The 21,151-nt window shown below is 33.0% G+C and overlaps 1 protein-coding gene across 4 annotated transcripts in view; it reads right to left on the minus strand.

Annotated features, from left to right (window-relative positions):
• Positions 1 to 1,519: 1,519 nt before the first annotated feature.
• LOC125057030 (dual specificity tyrosine-phosphorylation-regulated kinase 2) overlaps positions 1,520 to 21,151 on the minus strand; it is a 123,394-nt gene continuing 103,762 nt past the window's right edge. The window contains exons 2-8 of one of the 4 annotated variants that reach the window (XM_047660448.1): positions 15,407 to 15,563; positions 14,579 to 14,764; positions 9,278 to 9,380; positions 8,857 to 8,965; positions 7,880 to 8,012; positions 7,004 to 7,149; positions 1,520 to 5,485 (exon numbers count right to left, since the gene is read on the minus strand). In XM_047660448.1, the coding sequence (XP_047516404.1) occupies positions 7,034 to 7,149; positions 7,880 to 8,012; positions 8,857 to 8,965; positions 9,278 to 9,380; positions 14,579 to 14,764; positions 15,407 to 15,563 (804 nt within the window). In that variant the 3' untranslated portion in view covers positions 1,520 to 5,485; positions 7,004 to 7,033. Of the gene's footprint in view, positions 5,500 to 7,003; positions 7,150 to 7,852; positions 8,013 to 8,811; positions 8,966 to 9,277; positions 9,381 to 14,578; positions 14,765 to 15,406; positions 15,564 to 21,151 lie in introns of those variants that run through there. The other 3 variants (XM_047660446.1, XM_047660447.1, XM_047660449.1) reach the window with 3 other exon arrangements.

Consider the following 21,151-nt stretch of genomic DNA (forward strand, 5'->3'; position numbering starts at 1 on the left):
GGTTCAATCCGTGGCTGTGCGTACCAATGGACTTTCTGTCGCAGACTAGCTCGTACGGTGAAGGAAAATATCGCGAGGAAACTGACATGCCTTAGATTCAAAATTCATCAACCACCACCATCACCAATTTGTCTATTAAAAAAAGAGATACACAAAGTTGAGGCCTTGACCTAAAAGGTTGTAGCTAGGGACTGCAATTCCGATCCCGCGAGATCTCCTGCGGAAAGAAATTAAAAATAAAATCAAAGGACGGGATTGAGAGGGTAGCTGGATGAAATTGGATGACGGTGGCAAAAAAGAAATTAAAGTGTTTCCACTCCAAGTTGGAGGTGGCCTTCTCCCGGACAGGGGTCGCATCTTAGAGTAGGTATTTTATATCTATTTTTGTTAAAAGTATGTCAATAAGATGTGGACGAATAAAGGCTTATAATTATTATTATATTATCAGATTCCCTTTTAAACGCCTCCACTGCTGGTAATGAGATTAACACCGCAACAGAAAACTAAGATGAAATACCTCTTTCAATGATTGTAGAGGATTAGAATTTTCGTGCTGCTGCTATAAAAAGAACAACACGACTCTTTAAGAGGAATTAGAAGAAACTCTAAGAGCAGCTAAATGTTCATGTGTTTCTGCAAGATTAGATAGATTAGAGTCCCTCATAAAAAAGAGATGAATCTATATGAGTGTGTTGGAGCAAGGGGTAATTTTTTACAGTTCCCTTATAATTAGCTTACTCACTCTGGTGCAAACCAGTATTGATCCTGAGAGGGTATTTTCAGCTGCCTGAAACATAGCGACTAACATAAGATGCCGCTTATCCGACAGAACTCTCCATACTCTTTGCTTTTTAAGAAGTTATTTCCAAAAATACTCCTAAATATCTAGGATAGAAGTAATTCTGGAAATCATTATTTATGCACCACAGTATTAAACTAACTAATTAATACATATGTTTCGTAATTTATAAACAATTAGTTAATAAATAATAGGACCAGTTATAATAAATATGAGTAACTATAATATTTATCTTAAATAGTGTCGTATTAATTAACGTCATAAACACATCTTAGTACTTTTTATTGTTTTAGTTGTTCGATTTAAACAAATGGTTTTCGAAAACTACCACGAGATCTCGACTCGAGATTGCATTCACTAGTTGTAGCGCCACTGTTTTATTAGATTATTTATTGAGCACTTACCTGGGACTCGAACTGGTTACGAAAAATCTTCTTTATCAAATGAATGACACAACAATAATTTATTATCTGGATTGTATTATCTTTGTTAGAAAGCATATCACAAATTTTATTTACAAATACAAGTCAGAACCGATATTCCTGAAGGGTTCTGTATTTGCAACGTGTATATTTAGTTTCATTACTAAACAATATTTGGAGTTTGCTGATGTTCAGATTTATTTTGGGTTATTGGCAAAAATTTATCACAAAAATGTGTCAGTTAAGATAATGTGATACTGTTTATGTAACTAAGGTTTTAAGAAAGAAATACAAAATATTCATTATATAATTCATTTATTTAAATTGTATAGTATTCACATTGTCGCTACAAGTTTCAAGATGAAACAGCAGCGTAACATACAAAATGAGAACACAACTTTACAACGTAACTAGGGTCAAATGCAGCGGTCGAACGAAAGCTATACAGAGTGTTTCGAAATATAGTTAGCCATCAACGTTTTTTGCTACAAAATTCGAAGAACGTTTTATACGCTTTAGGGCTTAACATACCCGTGACTCTCTGTATATAGTCACTAGACAATTGCTATATGTAAATTGTGATATAGCAAAAACTTATAATTAATTAAATGTACTTGGCAGTAGCGATGCGAGACTTCCAACGAAAAATGTTTAATACTGATCAATGTTGCGGATAGCTTACAGCGCCATCTGTGTTAGACAAGTGGAACCAAAAGGTATTTACACACTGGATAATTTAAGCTATTGAAACGACATAAAAACCAACATTTGGACGGAATTTGTAAGTAGATTATGGAACATTATATCTAAAACTGTAGATCACAAAACTTATACCGACATCAGCCTCTTTGACTTTTACGAGAAACACATCTTAATCGAGTAATTTGAGTTAAAATTATTGCTTAAATTGAATTTTTTTATCACAACAGATGGCGCTGGTTAAAATAAGCTATCGACGTTCATCGATTGGCCGTACTGAGCCACACTAGCCAACATTCAGTAAAAAATAATCTATAGTAATTGACTATATACCTTAAACAGCTATTGGGTAAAAAATAAAACTAGTATCGCCACCTGACTGTACTTAACGACCACTACGATCTATTGAGCATAGTAAAATAAAAGGCAGTCAACTTAATCGAATGCTACATTGAGTATAGTGTCACTGAGAGAAAGAGCGGCAATTTCGGACTCCATTATTAAAATAAAACAGGATAACCCATTGTTATTTTTCGCATGTTGCTTATTCATGATCAAAGCAGAAAATAAATCTTCATCGTCTGAGTGACCGCCTATATGCAAAATATTAAATTCATACATAAAGCTTGCCAGTGATGAAAACTTAAATTCATCACAGTATTCAATTTAGTTACTAATTCTAGCTATGCATATTTTACGCCTAGTTTAACGATTTTTAGTAAATTTCATTATTAACTGATTGTGCGTTTAATGTTTAATTCATTATTTGTACAAATACCATAACACCACACAAAAAACGCATTTATACAACAATTTTGAATCACAGATGTCGCTACTGGCGAAATTGTAAACAAAAGACAGACATATTTTATTGTTTACTAATCGCGCAACTAGCGAACCCAAAACTAAATTGCACTTCCAATTTTCACCACTGGCAAGCTCACAATCACAATGTATAAAACATTACACTTACGTATCACGTAAACAAAGAAAAAAAATTAAAACTAAACGAAAATGCATATGTGTATACAAATAATTAAATAGGCCTTTATCGGTACATAGGAAGACAAACAAGCGATTAAAAAACTGTCAAACATATTGCACGGGTGGGGGTGTACTTAGAAATCATCATTTACTTATAATGAATACGTTCTTATCAGTTCGTTTCTTATACTACGACCATCTATTTAAAATTAATAAGTACACCCTATATACATATCGACAGTGAAACTGACTAAATCTTATGTATTTTTTTTTTCAATATGTAATACGAAAATCTATACTTCACAGTCAAATAGTGTCAAACTGTAAAATATAATTTAAAACCATGGTTCAAGTTAGAGAACAAAATAAATGCAATAAATAAATCATTTATCTTTAAGTGAGAAATTATAAAAAAACAAATTTGAAAATAATATGTTCACTAATCCTTGTTCGAGCACTGATATATTTGACCATTCGTAAATAAAGGAACCATATTTTGTAAATAAAATGCAGTTTATGTACTAAGTTAGCGTGGTGTAGATTATTTCATACTAATTTGATACATCCCGATTAAATAACATTGTCAAATCTTTTCTAAGACAGAAAGGTTCATCAAACAGAAAATGTAATAGTAAAAATAATCTAAACCTGCGACAATTCGATAGATTGGCCGATACATTAAAAATACTACAACTGTTCACTGTATACATCACAACTATACTATACAAACAAAATCGCATAGCTTATCTTAATTAGAAGGCCTTGTATCTATCTACCCTTACGTCCAAGAATTCCAATAATAAGGTCACCGTTTCACTATGAAATACAGCGAATTATATCACTCGGAAAAAACTACAAGACTTATAAAATAAAAATTTGATTCAGTAGAAAATTGTTTAGTCACACACAACAAATCGCTAATACTAGCGAGAGACTTTTTCATTTGACTCTTATTCGCTAACAAAGATTAATTCCATCGAAATCTCGTTATGCCACTGTCTTTTTTTTAAATTAAATAAAGTGTCTGTGGATTAAAATAGGTGAAATATATACTGAAAATAGCTCACGGAGTATTAAAATGGTTAGTAAAATTTTTATTTGACATTAAAAGTTAATTGCATTGCGAAAAGTAAGTGGCATTTGAGATTTGACGAATTATTGCCGAGCGCGTGAAAAATTCATCTCTCGAATAAAGTCGTTCGGTTTGTTTAAAGAGTATCCTTAAACAGTGGTCGAGGTTTCTAACACTAAACCAGACTTAGTAGGCACTAACATTGTCCTTACGGTACATATACAATATAGAAAACACGTAAAACACGTTAGGTTATTCGCACAATTCCACTAAAATTTTCGTATTTATTTACGTTCGTAGTCTTTATTTTATTATTGAGATCAATTTTGCCACTACGCACTAGGTTAAACGCCGAGCGATGTCTAGCAGAGTCACCATTGCCTCAAGTTAAAAAATAAACTCCACTGTAAGCCCAAAACATCATCAAAATTTAGCTATGCTTTTGCTAACTGTACCGTGCGCAAATACTAAATCAGCTACAGGTTTGGCGCCATCTATTTACAGTGCAGTCTACTTCCTAAATTAATTATAAATAGGAACATGTAACTGAGTATACATAGAGAGGCACAATATTACTACGATCAATTGAAACAACAAAACTTTCGATGTTCGGTTTTCTTATGAATTCCTAATACTGGGGCTGTCACTAAGGACCGATATAAATTGAGGCACTTTAATACTTTGATATCAATCCAATGCCCGCTGAAATTCCTTATCCCAAATAAAACTACACGTTGGAAATCACCGTAACGGCAATGGTGACTAACTTCACTACTAAATCACTGTCTGTGAACAATAGATGGCGCGTTTTTAAATAGCTAATGTCACTGTCACTTCACTATTTTTGGTCACTTTACACCACATTAGAGAGCGTGCTATTACGAATATATACATAGCACTGTTAAAACCAATTAGGTCACATATAAAACTTGGTCAATATGTAAAAAAAATACAGAAGTAAATAAAACCGTTAATACTTAACTAAAAAGTGCTATAAATCATAAGTAGCTGTCGGATATTTGGCAGTCAACTACTTTAATAGCACGCACTCTCAAACCAGTTACTGACCAACTTAGTTACACATATTTGAGCTTTACTTTTCAATACTTAACACATACACAAGATTGACACCTAGTAAAAGTCTTTCGAGAATAATTTGTATCGGAAAATGTCACGTAAAACGTGAATATATTCCATACGAATCGGTTTCCCAAATTATAGGGAGTATGAATAGCGACTAATATAATTCTTGCTAACGAATTTGTATCGAAAATTATCACTATTATCAAAGTATCTCTTATCTCTAAGTATGGTCAGCAACCAGTCACTGTTCACCGACACTAGCTGGCGCTGAAGTCGAGCGTTTCAGACGAGATGGTCCCGGTCGTCGAGCGAGGCGTCAGAGTCCCTATCCACGCGCAACTCCCGCTCGAGGTCAAGGCTCCGACGCTCAAGGTCAAGCCGGGTGGGGCCCGGGACCGCGCGCCGCGGCGCTTCTAGCGACGACACCTGAAACACACCAACTGTTATGAGTCGTTTAGATGCCGTTGACATGCGAACACACATATAAAGGAAAAAAATACCCGTAAATATGGGTAGACATGCGTTAGGTAATAAGTAAGTTTAAAACACCGAAAGAAATATGTGAAAAGGAAGGACGAAACTATTGCCGACTGATCTCATACAATAAATCTTTACTTTTACAATCTCACCAACAGATTACACGTTTGAGAAATGAAACGAAGGATCGCGTCGCTTGATTGTGATTGGTAAACGTCTCTCGATCAATCACAGCCAAACGAGGTTTAATCGTGAAACCACGAGTACAAATATAAATATTTTGAGTTAACTAATTAGTGTAAAAATTTGTATTTATTGTTCATGTGTGAAGAACGTTACTTTAATATATTTTGTTTACTAAGACGATCCTACAAAAGGGTAGTAAATATTATTTGTAATTCTAATTAATGTAATTGTGGCATTGCTTTTTTTCATTAAACATAAATCAGTCCAATTGCACCGTTTTAAGTGTCATTTGTCACTTTTTATCAAACCGTAAATACAATTTTAAAGAATGATACGTTAGAGTAGTATTAGTTAAAATTGTGCGATTACACTGATTTAGTTTTCATGAATATGTAGGGAAACATACAATTTTTCACTAATACAAACGGTATTAAGAGCTAAAAGTCTTGGGGTTTCAATATTGCCTTAAAAATCCCAATAACAGTATCATGCTAGGCTTCGAATATAAGAGATTGAATTAGAAAAGTAATTAAAGCAAGGTATATTATATATAAGAAGTAAAACCGATAGGATAATTAGACAAATATTTTATACCATACCGTTTTCCTGAGCTATGTTGATACATTTCCTTTAGAAATAATTGATTTTGAAAAACAAATTCCAAACTGTTCATCATATATATTGTATAAATTCTTCCAATATGAATACCGAATTTTTGTTTGTTTGCAACAATACTTTAGAAAGAGATTTATATTTACAGATCCAAAAACAATTCGGATGACTAAGACTTAAGCTGTAATTTTTAAAACGTTCTTAGATTAGTCAAATTAGTATACTTATCTAACGATCGAATAGAAACATAAGAATTTTCTCTGGCTTACCATGCACAGAACTTCGAAATAAATTTAGAAATGTTCATATTTTAATTTGTTATATATTATATATAACAAATTAATATATATATATATATATTTGTGACGACGTCTAAGTACGCTGTATAAATTAAAGCCATAGACTCTATCTCTAACTCCCTTTCTACCTCCATACTCCTTCTTTTGAGAGATTTAATTTTTATTAAATTTAATTTATTGTATAAGCTGGGAAGTCTGAGGCTCCTGATATACTGCTGCCACTGCATCAGGAGTATGGGATATATATTCGTATAACTTGTTATGTCGGCAATAACTTATATAATATAATAATATTATTATTATCTTAAAAGACTATCCATTCTAATTATAATAGGCGTAATAGGCTAAATTCATAAGCAGCTTTCCTCACCTTAGCGAGGCGGCGTTGCGCGGGCGGGCGCTAGGAAGGTGCGGGTAAGTGGGGCAGCTTGCTTGCCCAGTACCGCGCATTGCCCGCGCCGCTGCCCGCGCTCACGCCGCTGCCCTCTTCCGATAAGGCCGCTTGGAGCTTCGCTTCTGCAATCACGAGTTATATAAGGCACAACTACAAAGATGCAGATACTAAGAAACTGGTGTATTTATTTATACTCATATTATAAAGAGTTTGCTTGAACGCGCCAATTTGAGGAAATACTTATATTGGAAGTAAGACATTGTTTTTGTGTTAGATAGTATTTCATTTATTTACTTAAAAACGCAGGGTATAGCTGGATGTGTATAATGTTGATACCCGCCTCTTTATGTGTATATAAAAATATAATATCTAGTTCCCCAACTAATACAGATTTAATCTAAAGAAGATACACTAACATTGTATTTATAATTAGCTCATATATGCATCTATGACAATGTAAATATAACACTACTTTAACGTCCATCAAACTTAAGTAAATGGACCCTGTGTTTGATCCGACTTACGATGAATTTACTTACTTGCTTCAAGAAAAACATCGTGAAAAAACCGACATGTCTTATAAGGCAAAAAATCGTGTTAAGGAAAGCTCAATAAACAAATGCAATCTATGGTTTTGTAACACCGCATATTGTCTCTATAGTATCTCTCTAATTAATCTAATAAAATTAACTTTCTGCTGCATCCACAAATTTATGATTTATAAAATAATGTTTTTATTAGTTACCTTTAACAATCATAATGCTATAATAATCTAAATTCGTTTATACAATAATAATATTAATACATAAATAAACAATTATTTACCGCGTGTAAATATGGCGGTGTACTCACTGGCGACTTGCGAGGCATTGAAAGTGACGGGCGTGCGCGCGAGCGGCGTCCTAAGGGAACCGCCTCGCGCGCCGCCCGCCCCCGCTCCGCCCGCTACGCTCGTCCCGCCCGCCCCGCCTGATACGCTAGTTGACTGGAACAATTCAGTAAATTCAAAATTCCGTATTCGTGTTATAGTGAAATGGACTTACAATGGGCAGTGGGGTGGGCCACTTTTATTTTGTTTCGTTTTTAATGGTCGCTAAGAAATAAGTAAAATTTAGAAATGCCTAAAACGGTGAAATACTTGTTTTCCTAGAAAACTTCAGTCTAATTTAATTGGTTTTATTCAATATAAATTCTATGAACTTAAACTTAACTTAATTTCACATATCTAAATATAAGTACATATAAATAATTATGCTTTCACTTACGTATTCCAATTATTGTACTAAACAAAGTTGCCACTCAGAATAATAAAAAATAAATAAAGCGAAAACAATATTCGTCATCAAATAAATAAAAACTATAATCAAATAAAAAACGTTGTAGCCAGAGCCTAGAGGGGTTGGTTGATTTTGAACAAATCATTTGAATAAGTATAACAGAAAATATACGACTATTTGTTAAATATACTGTTAACGTACGTAACATCATTAACAAAGTATGAAATATTTGAATATGACTTACAGATCAATCAAACGACTTCAAAAAAAAAAACAAAAGTTTCAAGGAGGAGGTCTACAATTTGATACGTAGGTATTTCTGTGTATTAAAGGAAAACAAGTCAAGATTAATTGACTGAAAACGCTCCGAAGAGTGTGTAAGAGTTAGTTAAATTTCCTATTCAAAGTTAAAAAGCCTTTTTTAGGTGGGATTTTTAAAAGAGTAAATTACCTTTGGTTAATATAGTTACTTCTCTGGCCACAACAAAAAAGCGCAACAAAACAAACCTATTTATCAGTGCAGGCTACGCGTCGCGCGTGGCCTATACTAACGTGGTTTGGTTCTTCGTCGTGAGGTGGGCGGGGCAAACGCCGGCGTAACCACGCGTGTCGCAACGCCTGCGCAGGTGACAGACGCTTCTCTGGTTCCCATTCTAAACACCTGGAAAGTTAAATTAATTATTAGATTGGACTAAAACAAAGCAAAACAAATTGTTCAAGTATTAGAAGGATAAGATATAAGTAGCGTTATATTGAATAAATATAATAAACTCACAAAGAATTTAATAGTAGTTATACTTCGATAGGAAATTGGGTCAAAATTGAGATCTAATTACATTTCTATGTTACGTTTAAGTTGCCATATTGCCGTTTGTAAGTGAGTCATTTAAGAATATACTTTAACATTACAAATAAATTTTGATAAAAATTATAACGTATTTTAAGTGTATAAAATTTGATTCAAATAACTTACCTTCTAATAAAATCGATAAAATATTTGTCCTGGCACCCCTTTAGGGCTGTCACAAAGCTCTTTGAGCCGGGAAGACCACGTGGCTTGCCTCTCCTTGACATACCTGAAATATTAGAATGCACATTTTAGAACTGACAAAAAACAATATACAATAAACAAAATACGTACGTATTAATACTCAATAAGTAATGTGTGTAAGTTATTTTATTATTTCCAATCACAATTCACATAAATAATGTGAATCATCGGTGTCACTCACTGTATATAAAGATTTTTGAATAAAGAAGTTCTTATTACATTGAAAGTAACAAAAACTGTGTTTAAATTGTATGGAAAAACTAGGATTTTGATCCGTGAATATAAAACGATAGAGCGGTCGTTTATAAGTGACTTTGATACGTTAACATTTATAACTTTGTCAAAGTCATAGTACAACTTCTGAACATAGCTTCACATCATGTGAATGTCATACAAAGTCATCATAGAGTCAAAATGGCGTCTTAATTGCGGAACGTGACTACTGCTCACGAGTCGATCGCTTCCTATATTAGCTGCTCATCAAACTGATGGAAAAGGACAATAATAATAAATTATTGTAATATGAATCAAAGAATAAATCACGACATCCGTGATATAAGGTAACGTTCAGCTAACAAAAACAGCAAACTTTATAACTTAGAAATTTAGAAAAAGAAACCTTAGAAATTTTTATCATAAAATTTGCAATAACATTTCGGCCCTATCCGGGATTCGAACCCGAGACCTTATGACACCCATTCGAAACAATAACCTAATCTAGTATATCATATCAATTGCTCATATGTAAATACTTTCACCAAATACATTTAACCAACTTAAAGCTTTGCGTATAATATGATGAATAATAATTAATTTTGGCACTCTTCCAAACTCACGATCAAACATAACCACCGCTAACAAAGACGATTTGTATTATTTATTACTTAGACAACTTATAATGAGTTGTTTTATGACTTTTTAAGTGTGCATTACATCTACTATCAAATTACGATTCTTTATTTATAAAGAAAACATTTGTAGCCTTACAAGTGATGTAATTATGTAGGAACATTTATAATAATCTACAAGTACATATTAGCGTACAACTAAAGAAATAAGGAAATTTTACCCTCTGGATTTTTTTTCATTGGACAATTCACACCAATTGACCTAGTCCCATGCTAAGCTGGTGAAGCTTGTGTTATGGGTACTAGGCAACGGATATACATACATATTATAGATAGATAGACATATACCTAAATACATATTTAAACACCCAAGACCTAAGCACAACACCAAATGCTCATCACATCGATGTCTCAACCGGGGATCGAACCCGGGACCCATGGATTCGCAGTCAGGGGTACTAATCGTCAAATTCCAAATAGCCGTCAATTTGAGCACAGAAAATCCGAATGCCCTATAAATCCAATTTAATCAATTACATTAATCAAACAGTATTATATTTCTACAATTGTGTTGACAAAAGACAGTCCTAATATTGAATACGAATTGGTCAGTGTCGCCATTATTCATAATCAAGTGCAATAAATCATTATGTTAAATGTTCATTTCAACTGTCATAAACGTATAATGCACTCGTAATTCACGCGATTGTGTTTGAACAAATGCGTTTAAATTTGCATGAACAAAGGACAAAATCTTTGTTGAGTGTTTTTGGGCAATTTTGGACTTTGAAAAATTGGGACACGCTTATGGCTTGGATTTTTTTAATATTTTTTTTATATAAGTCTTTATCTTGCAATCAGTCAGCTAGACTATGAGCAGATGTGTTGAGAGCTGTTAGGCGTTCAAAGCAAAATCTCCATCGAGACTGCTCCTCTCTTTCAACCGTGTTTATCAAGACTTAGTATTTGTCGCCTTTTAAGCCTATTTATTAGGTCCGGTACGTTATCGCTTGGATAAAAAAAATATATTTGCGGCGTTTGCGCTATTTGCAGGTTTTCATAAACATTACAGATATCTACACAATATAAAACAATTTTTTTCACCTCTTTAAGTATTTTAAAATCGCTTTCTTATTTCGAAAGAAAGATCGCGGGCAATAACTACTTAAAAAAATTCAGAAACATTACGACAAGTTAGTGAAATAAAATGTAAAATAAATAAATACTGAATCATTAGTAAATTAAATACGCGAGTTTGGAAGAAACAGTTTTAGCAATAAAACCGCCCAATTACATTTATTTTTCTCCTGTTTTGCATTATTTTGATGTAAAATAAGTGTTATTATTATACGACAACGAAAAAGTACTTTAAGAAATAATGTAATCAAATTGATAATATTTTCTTTTATTGACATAACTTTTACACATTTAAAGGAAACAATTTTTTACCGGATTTAAGTTATGTATTTATGTATTATAAATTTACAATTGAAGCATTGGGTGCAACAAGGGCGTTCGGTACCTAAAGCCCGTTTTGATGTTATTACATTAAAACATGCACAGAGCCATCAAGTTTCGTATCCCAAAAACTCGTTACGATCAGCCGCTTCCAGATGGAGTAGGAATCATTAATTTCGAAGGTGGCGCTACGCCCTTGTTGCGTAGATAACAAAAGTGCGTTTAAATTCGAACATGTAAAAACTTATTAATATAAAAAATGACTGAAACGAGTGATTCAAGTGACTTAAGTTCAGATGCTGGCCAGAGTGAACATTTGCCCCCCAAAAAAAAGGGAAAAAAGAAGGTGATGAATGTAAACTTGTGGAAAAGAAATGTTCGAAAGTTAAAGATAAGTTTTGGTGAGGAATACACATCAGCTCGAGGAAAGAAGGTACCTAAAAAGGTGGTTAAACAATTTACCACGTGTTGTTCCATAAAATGTTGTATTAACCTCGATTAAAATACATAGAGATTTTTATGTGATTTTTGGAAAATAGGTGAAAAAGCGCAGCAAGAAGTTAATAATCCCTCTTAATGTCGTGGTTAGAAGAAGTGTTAAAGTTGAGAGAGAATGTTGGGCCTGACAAGTTAAAACGAGATAATCAATGGAAATACTTTTTCCTCCTGGAAAAGGCCAGTTGCAGCTGATTCCCTTCAGTCTAGTGAATATTTTGATAAATCTGATTAATCACACGAAAGCCAGAAAAAAAATTAAGAAAGTTGAATATTTAAACGGTGATTGTAATAAATACACATGAATAACTTATATTTTAATTTAAAATAATTACATAAGTATTCAAATTGTTATTTATTTTCCCTAAAAATCAATGGTGAAATTAACGTCCTATGTGTTTTACCAGTTGGGTGCAACAAGGGCGGATAACGCAATAAAAAAAACGATGATATTACGATGTTTCTGATTGCTTTAAAATAGTTATAATACCTTAATATTTTTGCTAAATCATACGACTAACAAATAATAAAGTTAATGTAAGTCAAATTATAAGTATTAAAATAATATAAGACATTAAAACTTTCAATATCAATTTTCTCGAAACTCTATTTTACAACATACGCCCTTGTTGCACCCAATGCTTCAATTATTTTACGTAATTTAAAATTTAACCGACGTTTCGCGTGCTTTACAGCTTGCGTGGTCACGGTGACTGAAGACAAAAGTTGTTGAATGTCAAAAAGTATCACAGCTGTCCTCTATTATCAATTTTTTTTTTAATTATGTAAAATAATTGTAAATTTATAATACTTAAATACATAACTTCAATCCGGTAAAAAATTGTTTCTTTTTAATCAAATTGATATTTCTAGTCCAGTGCCACTATTATACCTTAAGATTTGACAGAAATAATCGTCTAAGAATACAGACCCAGTTGTCTTTGATTAGATGTCTAAATTTAGGCGGTCTGATTATGCCACGTGCAACTTCTATTTCAGCAGTTTCATTGTGTGCACTTTAGTACCAGAAGTACTTATTTCGAGAATAATACGAACTAGGACTGTTATATAATATTTAATTTAATATTACAAAGTATTAAAGATAGATAATAATAGATTTGTTTAGGCTTAGTTTTGGATAATATCTGATAAAGTAGATTTACAGGTTATCCAGCTGTTAGGTGTGTTAGGCGATATAATATAGCCAAGACACTCTGATCAAAATTGTTTCATCAATGCAACTTTATACATTTAAAGTGCAACTTCAGCGAAGAACTCTCTCATCTCTCGAACAATAATTGAAAGCCGCTAAATTTGTTGATCAACATATTTTGTGTAGTACAAGTACAATTGAAATAATTATACCTAAAATTCTTAGCGTAACACTTGCGTTATTAAAACCGAACTGAGACCACGCATAAATAAACAAAGATATAAATGACGAGTCAGACAAGAGGTGTGTCACAGTTCCTATATTATATTATTAGTTAGACGCGTCAAAACACTTCGTTATTCGTAGTCTCTAAGGAATGCATGATTCAAATGCATATGACGTATATTTGATGACAGTTTTGACAAAAATAGAAATCATAATGAAAAAAAATTAACGAAATGAAAAAAAAAATTACACCTTTCAAAGTAAACATGAAACGCAGATAAACTACTGTCTTTTTATACTGTGGTTAGAACTAGTAGAGTTGAAGTATTATTGTATAAATTAGTTAATAATTTTGAAAATTTTTTCTGCCAAAAATACTTCTCAACGTTGTACGTTAGTCACATCTTTATTATATATATGTTATTAAGTAGAAACGAAGTGTGAAAGCGTTAACTCCTATTTCTACAACTTCTGAATCATGTCTACCAGGAAGAGCGTGTATCACTGACATTTGTAGTCTAATCAAGATAGACTGTTAAATATAATTGCGAGTCGGCAGCTTGAGATTTTTATGATGTAATAAACAGGCTTTTAATCGACCCAAGTTTGATTAGAGATGGAGATTGGGCGTCTATGTCTGCCTAGGTACTTATTTACGAGTCTCATAGTCATCAGTTGTAGATTTCTTGGGCACGATTGAGTCGTAGAATTTAAGATTTAATATTATCAAGCAGAGCGGATCTAAAAGGAAGGGATGTGCCTCCACCGAGCTTCTACACATGCGAATACCAAATTAGATAAGTTTACGAATTCATAAACAGATGACTCATGACAGCATCAAATCTACATTAACGTATATGCTAGATATGACTACAGGTGATCAAGAGTTTGTAAGGTAATTATTACTGTTAAAGCACTGCAAATATCTCTGTTAAAATGTCAATGGATTATAAGAGAATCCAATTACCTCTATACTCACGTCTCCAGATACGATATTATGTTTTTTTTTATTATTTAAAAAAGGCGTATATGAAAAGACCTCACCCCCACTTAGAACTGTGGTACCGTCTGGCAGTGTAGTAGCAGTGCAGTATCTTGGTAGACCTTTACTACTGATGAAGTTCTTGGAACGTTTGCCCTGCTCTATCAGCCTCTGGGGTGGCATACCCAGTAGCTCAATGATACACGCCATTTGGTCCGCTTCATCTTCGCCCGGGAGAAGGGGGAACCCTGAAATTATTTTGTGAAGAATATAGACCATATTTAAACACAAATTGCAGTCTAATTACCCCGCACGCAGATCCTTCAGTAAAAATATCAGATTACAGGATTAAAAATACATATTATAAGTAAAACATCGCGAGCTCAGTGCCAACCCGTATATGTATTACAAACAAAAAAGCCTTAATCTTGGCTGAACACATGATTAAAAAAATCAGGAAACTAGCATGTCTTATATATCGATTATCTAGTTGATAAAAGGGCCTAGGACTAGTGCTAGACAGGCTACTTCTAATTAATTTGCGATATTTGTTTTAAATAAGTGTTGTTTGATGATTTGCTGTTTTAAAAGAGTACCGAGAGTTTTTTACGCCGGCTTTTTCTCTCGGCCTACACCCTCTGTCTTCTTTGCCGATGAGTAGGGATGCCTTCAAATTTAATGACGTGGAATAAGTGATACATGTATCTTATGTTCCATAATAAACATATTTTATTTATTTATATAAAAAGCGAACAACCTATCGGTGCAGGAACTGATCATCTACTTGTCTATCAAAGAAACGTTATCCGAGGTCAATTCCCCATAAAGGGTTATAGCGTCACTGGATTATTATTTTATTGAGTAATGGCATGAAGCTCTTTCCCACATACCTGTTAGCAGTTCCGCCAGAATACATCCCAGCGACCACATATCTATGGGCATGCCATACTTGGCGCCCATCATGACTTCCGGTGCGCGGTAGAACCTCGACTGGATGTATGTGTACACCCTTTGATGCTCGTAACACGAACTGCCGAAGTCTATCACCTGAAATCGAAAATATATACGTTAAATTAAAATAAGAAAACGTTTCTTAGAACAGCGAAACGAAACACGTTCCCAATATTTTATATTTATCGGTGGAAAAAACTTCTTCATAACCGTATAGAATAGTTTGTCTGTAGAAATCAAATAGTTATAGAATACTTTGTCCCTCCATTTATACTTAAAGAAAACACGAGAGTAATGAAGACAAACATTTAATATTTGGGATTTTCATACTTTTACAAAGACCCGAATTCAACTTAGATACATTTCGACGGTAAGACGATTAATTTTCAATCAATATTTTGTCTCGATCGAAGTTTTCTTCAAACAAATTATCGCGGCTTTGTATATAAATAGTAGGCCGATTTATCTAATAATTTATGTTTCGATAAAAGTAACTATGTCGAGTTTATATTGGAACTGAAACACGTTCAGGTAAAACAGGAAAGCGTGGGATTGATATCCCACAAAGCCGGATTAAATTCAATCAATATCTGTAATTCGACGAAACAAATCGAGTGCTGGTGAAAAATAATATTATACAAAATTGAAAACGATACAAAATTGTTATTAGATATGGTTTTTGAGTTTTAGTAAAATATCGTAATGTTAGGCATATATGTATTTAATTTTAACCAAATACATATCACTACTTTCTAAAAAATATTGTTGTACATAAAAAAAGTTTAGGTAGAAATAAGAAACTCAAATCATTTGTCATCATTTGTTTACCTTAAACATATTAATGAAAAAACGCCGAATTTTATCTCCCCATGGCCCTTTCGGTACGTCTACTAATACACTGATTATACGAATAGACCAGTGCAGATAGCCTTTAAAATAAATAAAAAGTGAAAAAAATTACAGTAGGATAAAACCCATTAGAAAAGCAGGGGAATATGATCAAAATGAAAGGAAAAATAAATTACGGTCGATCTGAGGTCGGGAAGGGGTCGGGGGGGGAGTTTTAAGGGTAAAAAACGGTTTATCTCGATTTCCGGCAAAACTAAAAGTCCTATCGAAGAAAGTTGAATGGCAAAGTTGTAGGTAATAAAAAGATCTAAAACTTTTGTATTCACACATTTTTCACATAACCTCAAAATTTATGTGAAAAATTCAAAAAACCAAGTTTTTGGTTTTTAATTTATATCTTTTACAAAAATATTTTTTCTTTAACGAAATTTGGTGAAAACTTACCTTTCTATGTCCCAAATACGCTGTAATTTATTTGATTAAAAATATTTATTTGTTCACCTTATTTTGAATGAATATCGAAGAAACACCCTAATTTTCAATCGAAAATTCTGACGTCAAAATTTCAGCTTTTTTCAAAAAGTTGGTGTGCTTTCAGTTCGTTGAAATCTCTACTTTCCTATGGTAAAAAAATATATATATATTACCATAGTAAATCTTCTCAGAAAACGCAAAAAATCGTATGCAGTAACGCCCAGACCTGTCATCCCCTTCCTTACTTCTCTATGAAATACGAAAATTTTAGCCCATCTAAAGGCTAATTTTTTTTTTAGGTCACTCAGGTATATATAAGTTATCTTAAAATAGTAATAAATAGGCATCTGATTATAATTTAAAGAAGATTCATAGAGAAGGAAGGGGATGACAGGTCTGGGCGTTACTGCATACGATTTTTTGCGTTTTCTGAGAAGATTTACTATGGTAATATATATATTTTTTTTTACCATAGGAAAGTAGAGATTTCAATGAACTGAAAGCACACCAACTTTTTGAAAAAAGCTGAAATTTTGACGTCAGAATTTTCGATTGAAAATTAGGGTGTTTTTTCGATATTAATTCAAAATAAGGTGAACAAATAAATATTTTTAATCAAATAAATTACAGCGTATTTGGGACATAGAAAGGTAAGTTTTCACCAAATTTCGTTAAAAAAAATTATTTTTGTTAAAGATAAAAATTAAAAACCTAAAACTTGGTTTTTTGAATTTTTCACATAAATTTTGAGGTTATGTGAAAAATGTGTGAATACAAAAGTTTTAGATCTTTTTATTACCTACAACTTTGCCATTTAATTTTCTTCGATAGGACTTTTAGTTTTGCCGGAAATCGAGATAAACCGTTTTTTACCCTTAAAACTCCCCCCCCTGCCCCTTCCCGACCTCAGATCGACCGTAATTTATTTTTCCTTTCATTTTGATCATATTCCCCTGCTTTTCTAATGGGTTTCATCCTACTGTAATTTTTTTAGGTTTCAAAAATTATCGGCACTGGTCTAGAATGTCATCGGCATTATACCATAATCATAGCTAATAATTTTGGTGAAGCTGCGAATTGTTTTAATACATCACATATTAGGCTACAATCAGTAATCATAATGTATTTGTCAAAGTACTAAACGCTAAAATATCAGAACATATGATTATTTTTACAGCGACAGTGGTTATGGACAAAACATATTATATTTTCCATACAAATTAATCGTTTAGGGAAATTAAGAGAGTGTAAGAGTAAGAGGAGATACTGAATTCACATTATCAGAGAATTTTCTTTAATTAGAACGATAATAATGCAACACAAAAGTGCATTATTATTGATTTGCCGAAAGAGAATATTGAATTTTACGATTTCGATGAAAACGAGTTCACGTACCTACTGTTTAAATTAAAATAAACTTAAGCACAATGTATAGATACTACTGGTAAATGACTTGTTATTTATATATTTCACTATGTTCATATTTCCTATAAGTGCAGTAAAAACCTGAATCGTATTTAGGCTTGTTAAAACTTCTGGACTATAGGTAGAAAGAACCGTGCTTGTTATATTTGTCATTCTTCATAAACAAAATATACATTTAGTTTACGCTTTATGACCAAATAGGACCGAAAGTAACTTCAAAGCGTGATAAAGACAAAGAATACATATAAAAGTTAAATGGTTAATATAAAGTATGAAGTTAAATACTAATACGGCAATAAAATAAAATTTGATAAGTAATAGATATACATAAGTTTCTGACAAAGTGGTATAACTTTTTTTTATTAGTTTGCGACCACTGATATATTTTAATAACAGCTGACCGATACAGTTATAGTCGTCTCGACAATTTCACGAGTCTAAACAATCGCTGTGGGTTGTTCGAGAATCGATTAAATCGATCGATTGAATAATAAACATCAAGTACGCAGTGATTGACGCAAGCGATTCCTCTTAAACATTTATATGGGCCATTGTGTGCCAACTTAATGCACGAGACCTTTGCTAGTTCTTTATTGGGATTCGAAATTCAAAACTTTCGTTACGAATACTTGTTCTTCCATTCATGAGAAAATTCAACTGTACGAAATAATTATTAGTTTTAAAAAAGTAGCAATTATTATTAAAACGCACTCAGAGAAAAATCAAACCAGTACCGAAGAAATAAAAAGTATACCTTTTAGTCATAACATAGAATCAAATGATTAAACAATAATTTATAGCCACGCGAGATCTTTGTCACCACAGATTATAAACATTGACTATTAAATTTATTCCATTATATTTTAAAAGTATAGAACAGTGAATCCATTGACACGTGACAAATTTAGTAGCCTTGTTGGATAACAAGCACCAAAGCCATTCCAAAGACTATAAACGTTTCATAAATCATATTACCATAGAAAATGTGCCAAGATTAAACGTTATAAACCGCAGGATTCGCAGATTCGGGTAGAAGCGTAAATAGAAACGTTTCAATAGAAATAGATTTCGTTTGTGTACTTGTGGTTCAATGACATTGTTGGTCTAGTAAATAGTGCAAAATGTATACTTTATATCGCCTTCAAACCTATAAATCTTTTTATATACAATCTTAACGCATATGTTCAAACTTATAAGACTAACTATTCGAAGGAAATTTCCTTATATACGCTTCAAATACTTAACGGATTTTTTTAATTGAGCCTTCGTGTGGTCTAAGACTGCTAAATCATAATCTTTCTATCCTTTTACCAACCTATTACTATGCTTTACGTTTCCATGGATAGGTTTTTACAAAAATTATATTACTTGGCAAGAAAAGTAGGGTCGACAAATGAAAACTAATTCCCGTAACAGAATCTAAGTCAGCATATCTGGAGCGTCTCCCGAAGATGGCAAGCCAACGAACCGTCGACACATCATTGCAAGAATTCCACTCGATTGCAACTTTAGAAAATTGGTGACAGACACCGAACACGCGATATCATAAGGTATATAAAAATGTGGCTCATGAGCGAGTTGTGTGGGAAATTCACTAAACGACCGACAAATTACAACTGTTTAGACAATAATGGTAACTAGAAAAATATGTTCTACTTTTATGAATATCGCATTAGAAATAACACAATTTCATTGTTGTTTTGTTAAAAAAGCTTGCCCTGGCCCATTACTATATGTATATTGTATATTTCCAACTTAAAATCTTACACGCAAAACAATATTTAATACCTATTAATATTAAAATACCACGTGTGCAACAACGACAGTTTCGTATAACAAAGATTTTGCCCCAAATTCGATTTTTCCGCGAATGAGCTTGGCGGGTAGCCAGGGGACACCCTACAGTAACTAAACACTATCGCGTTAATGTTTTATAACACAAAAACATAACCTATTTGTCAATTGTTTTTAGGCGACCGTGAACTTATTTTCATATACATATACTAGACAATTAGACATAGTGATCAAATTACAGCAAATCGAAAATATCGAATATATTAATTAACCCCATCGGCCTTACTGTTTCATTGATTTTTTAAATATTTTGTATGAAACAACTAAGTATCAACTTCCATTCTAAGTGCCAACATTCACAAACAAGATATTTTGTCTTTAAGTTTTCATACAAATAATATTTATATATAAAACGTAATTTAAATCACGGTCTTGTTTCAATTGCCGAGAAATGAATAATTTCGTAAACTATTTCCATATATTACAAGCGCCACCTATAAAGAAAAGAAGTATAATATACAATAAAGGGATGACTAACATTTGAAGTTTTGAAAACATTAATCAAAAGACCACCTGAAGCGTAACAGCCCGTTCCCACTAGTCGAAAGTCGCATAAGACTAAAAGTCGAAAGTCTGATGTCCCTGTTCACACTGCGTCGCGAGTCGTATAGATCGTAGTTTCGCGCCATTCAGTACGTAGCGAATTCGCGATGTTGTGCTCTACTACTTACGAAGAAAATTAAAAAAGTTGAAAAAAATTTCAATTCCAAGAAAATACTGGATGCACCCAATCCTAACAGAAAGATCGACTCAACTAATGGAATAAGTTCTTCGGCTTTTATTTCTTTCTCCATTTTCACACAACAAACAAAAAAACACGAATGGAGTGAGCAAGCAATGTGTAGGAAAGTGTGTCTAGGAAGCGGGGCGGGGAGAGAGGTAACAACGCGCTCGAGTCGTAAAGACGTACGACTAGTGTGAACAGCAACAAGCAGGCACCTATGCGAGCATGATTCGACGCGACTTTTAGTCTTAAGACGGGCGCTGGCCCGTCGGATGGTTTTTTGAGTCGTATTCGACTAAAAGTCGCGTCTCATCTAATGTGAACAGCTCCATACAAAGTGTATGGTGACCAGAGCATT

The sequence above is a fragment of the Pieris napi genome, chromosome 16 (assembly GCF_905475465.1).
Source record: "Pieris napi chromosome 16, ilPieNapi1.2, whole genome shotgun sequence".
NCBI lineage: Eukaryota > Metazoa > Arthropoda > Insecta > Lepidoptera > Pieridae > Pieris > Pieris napi.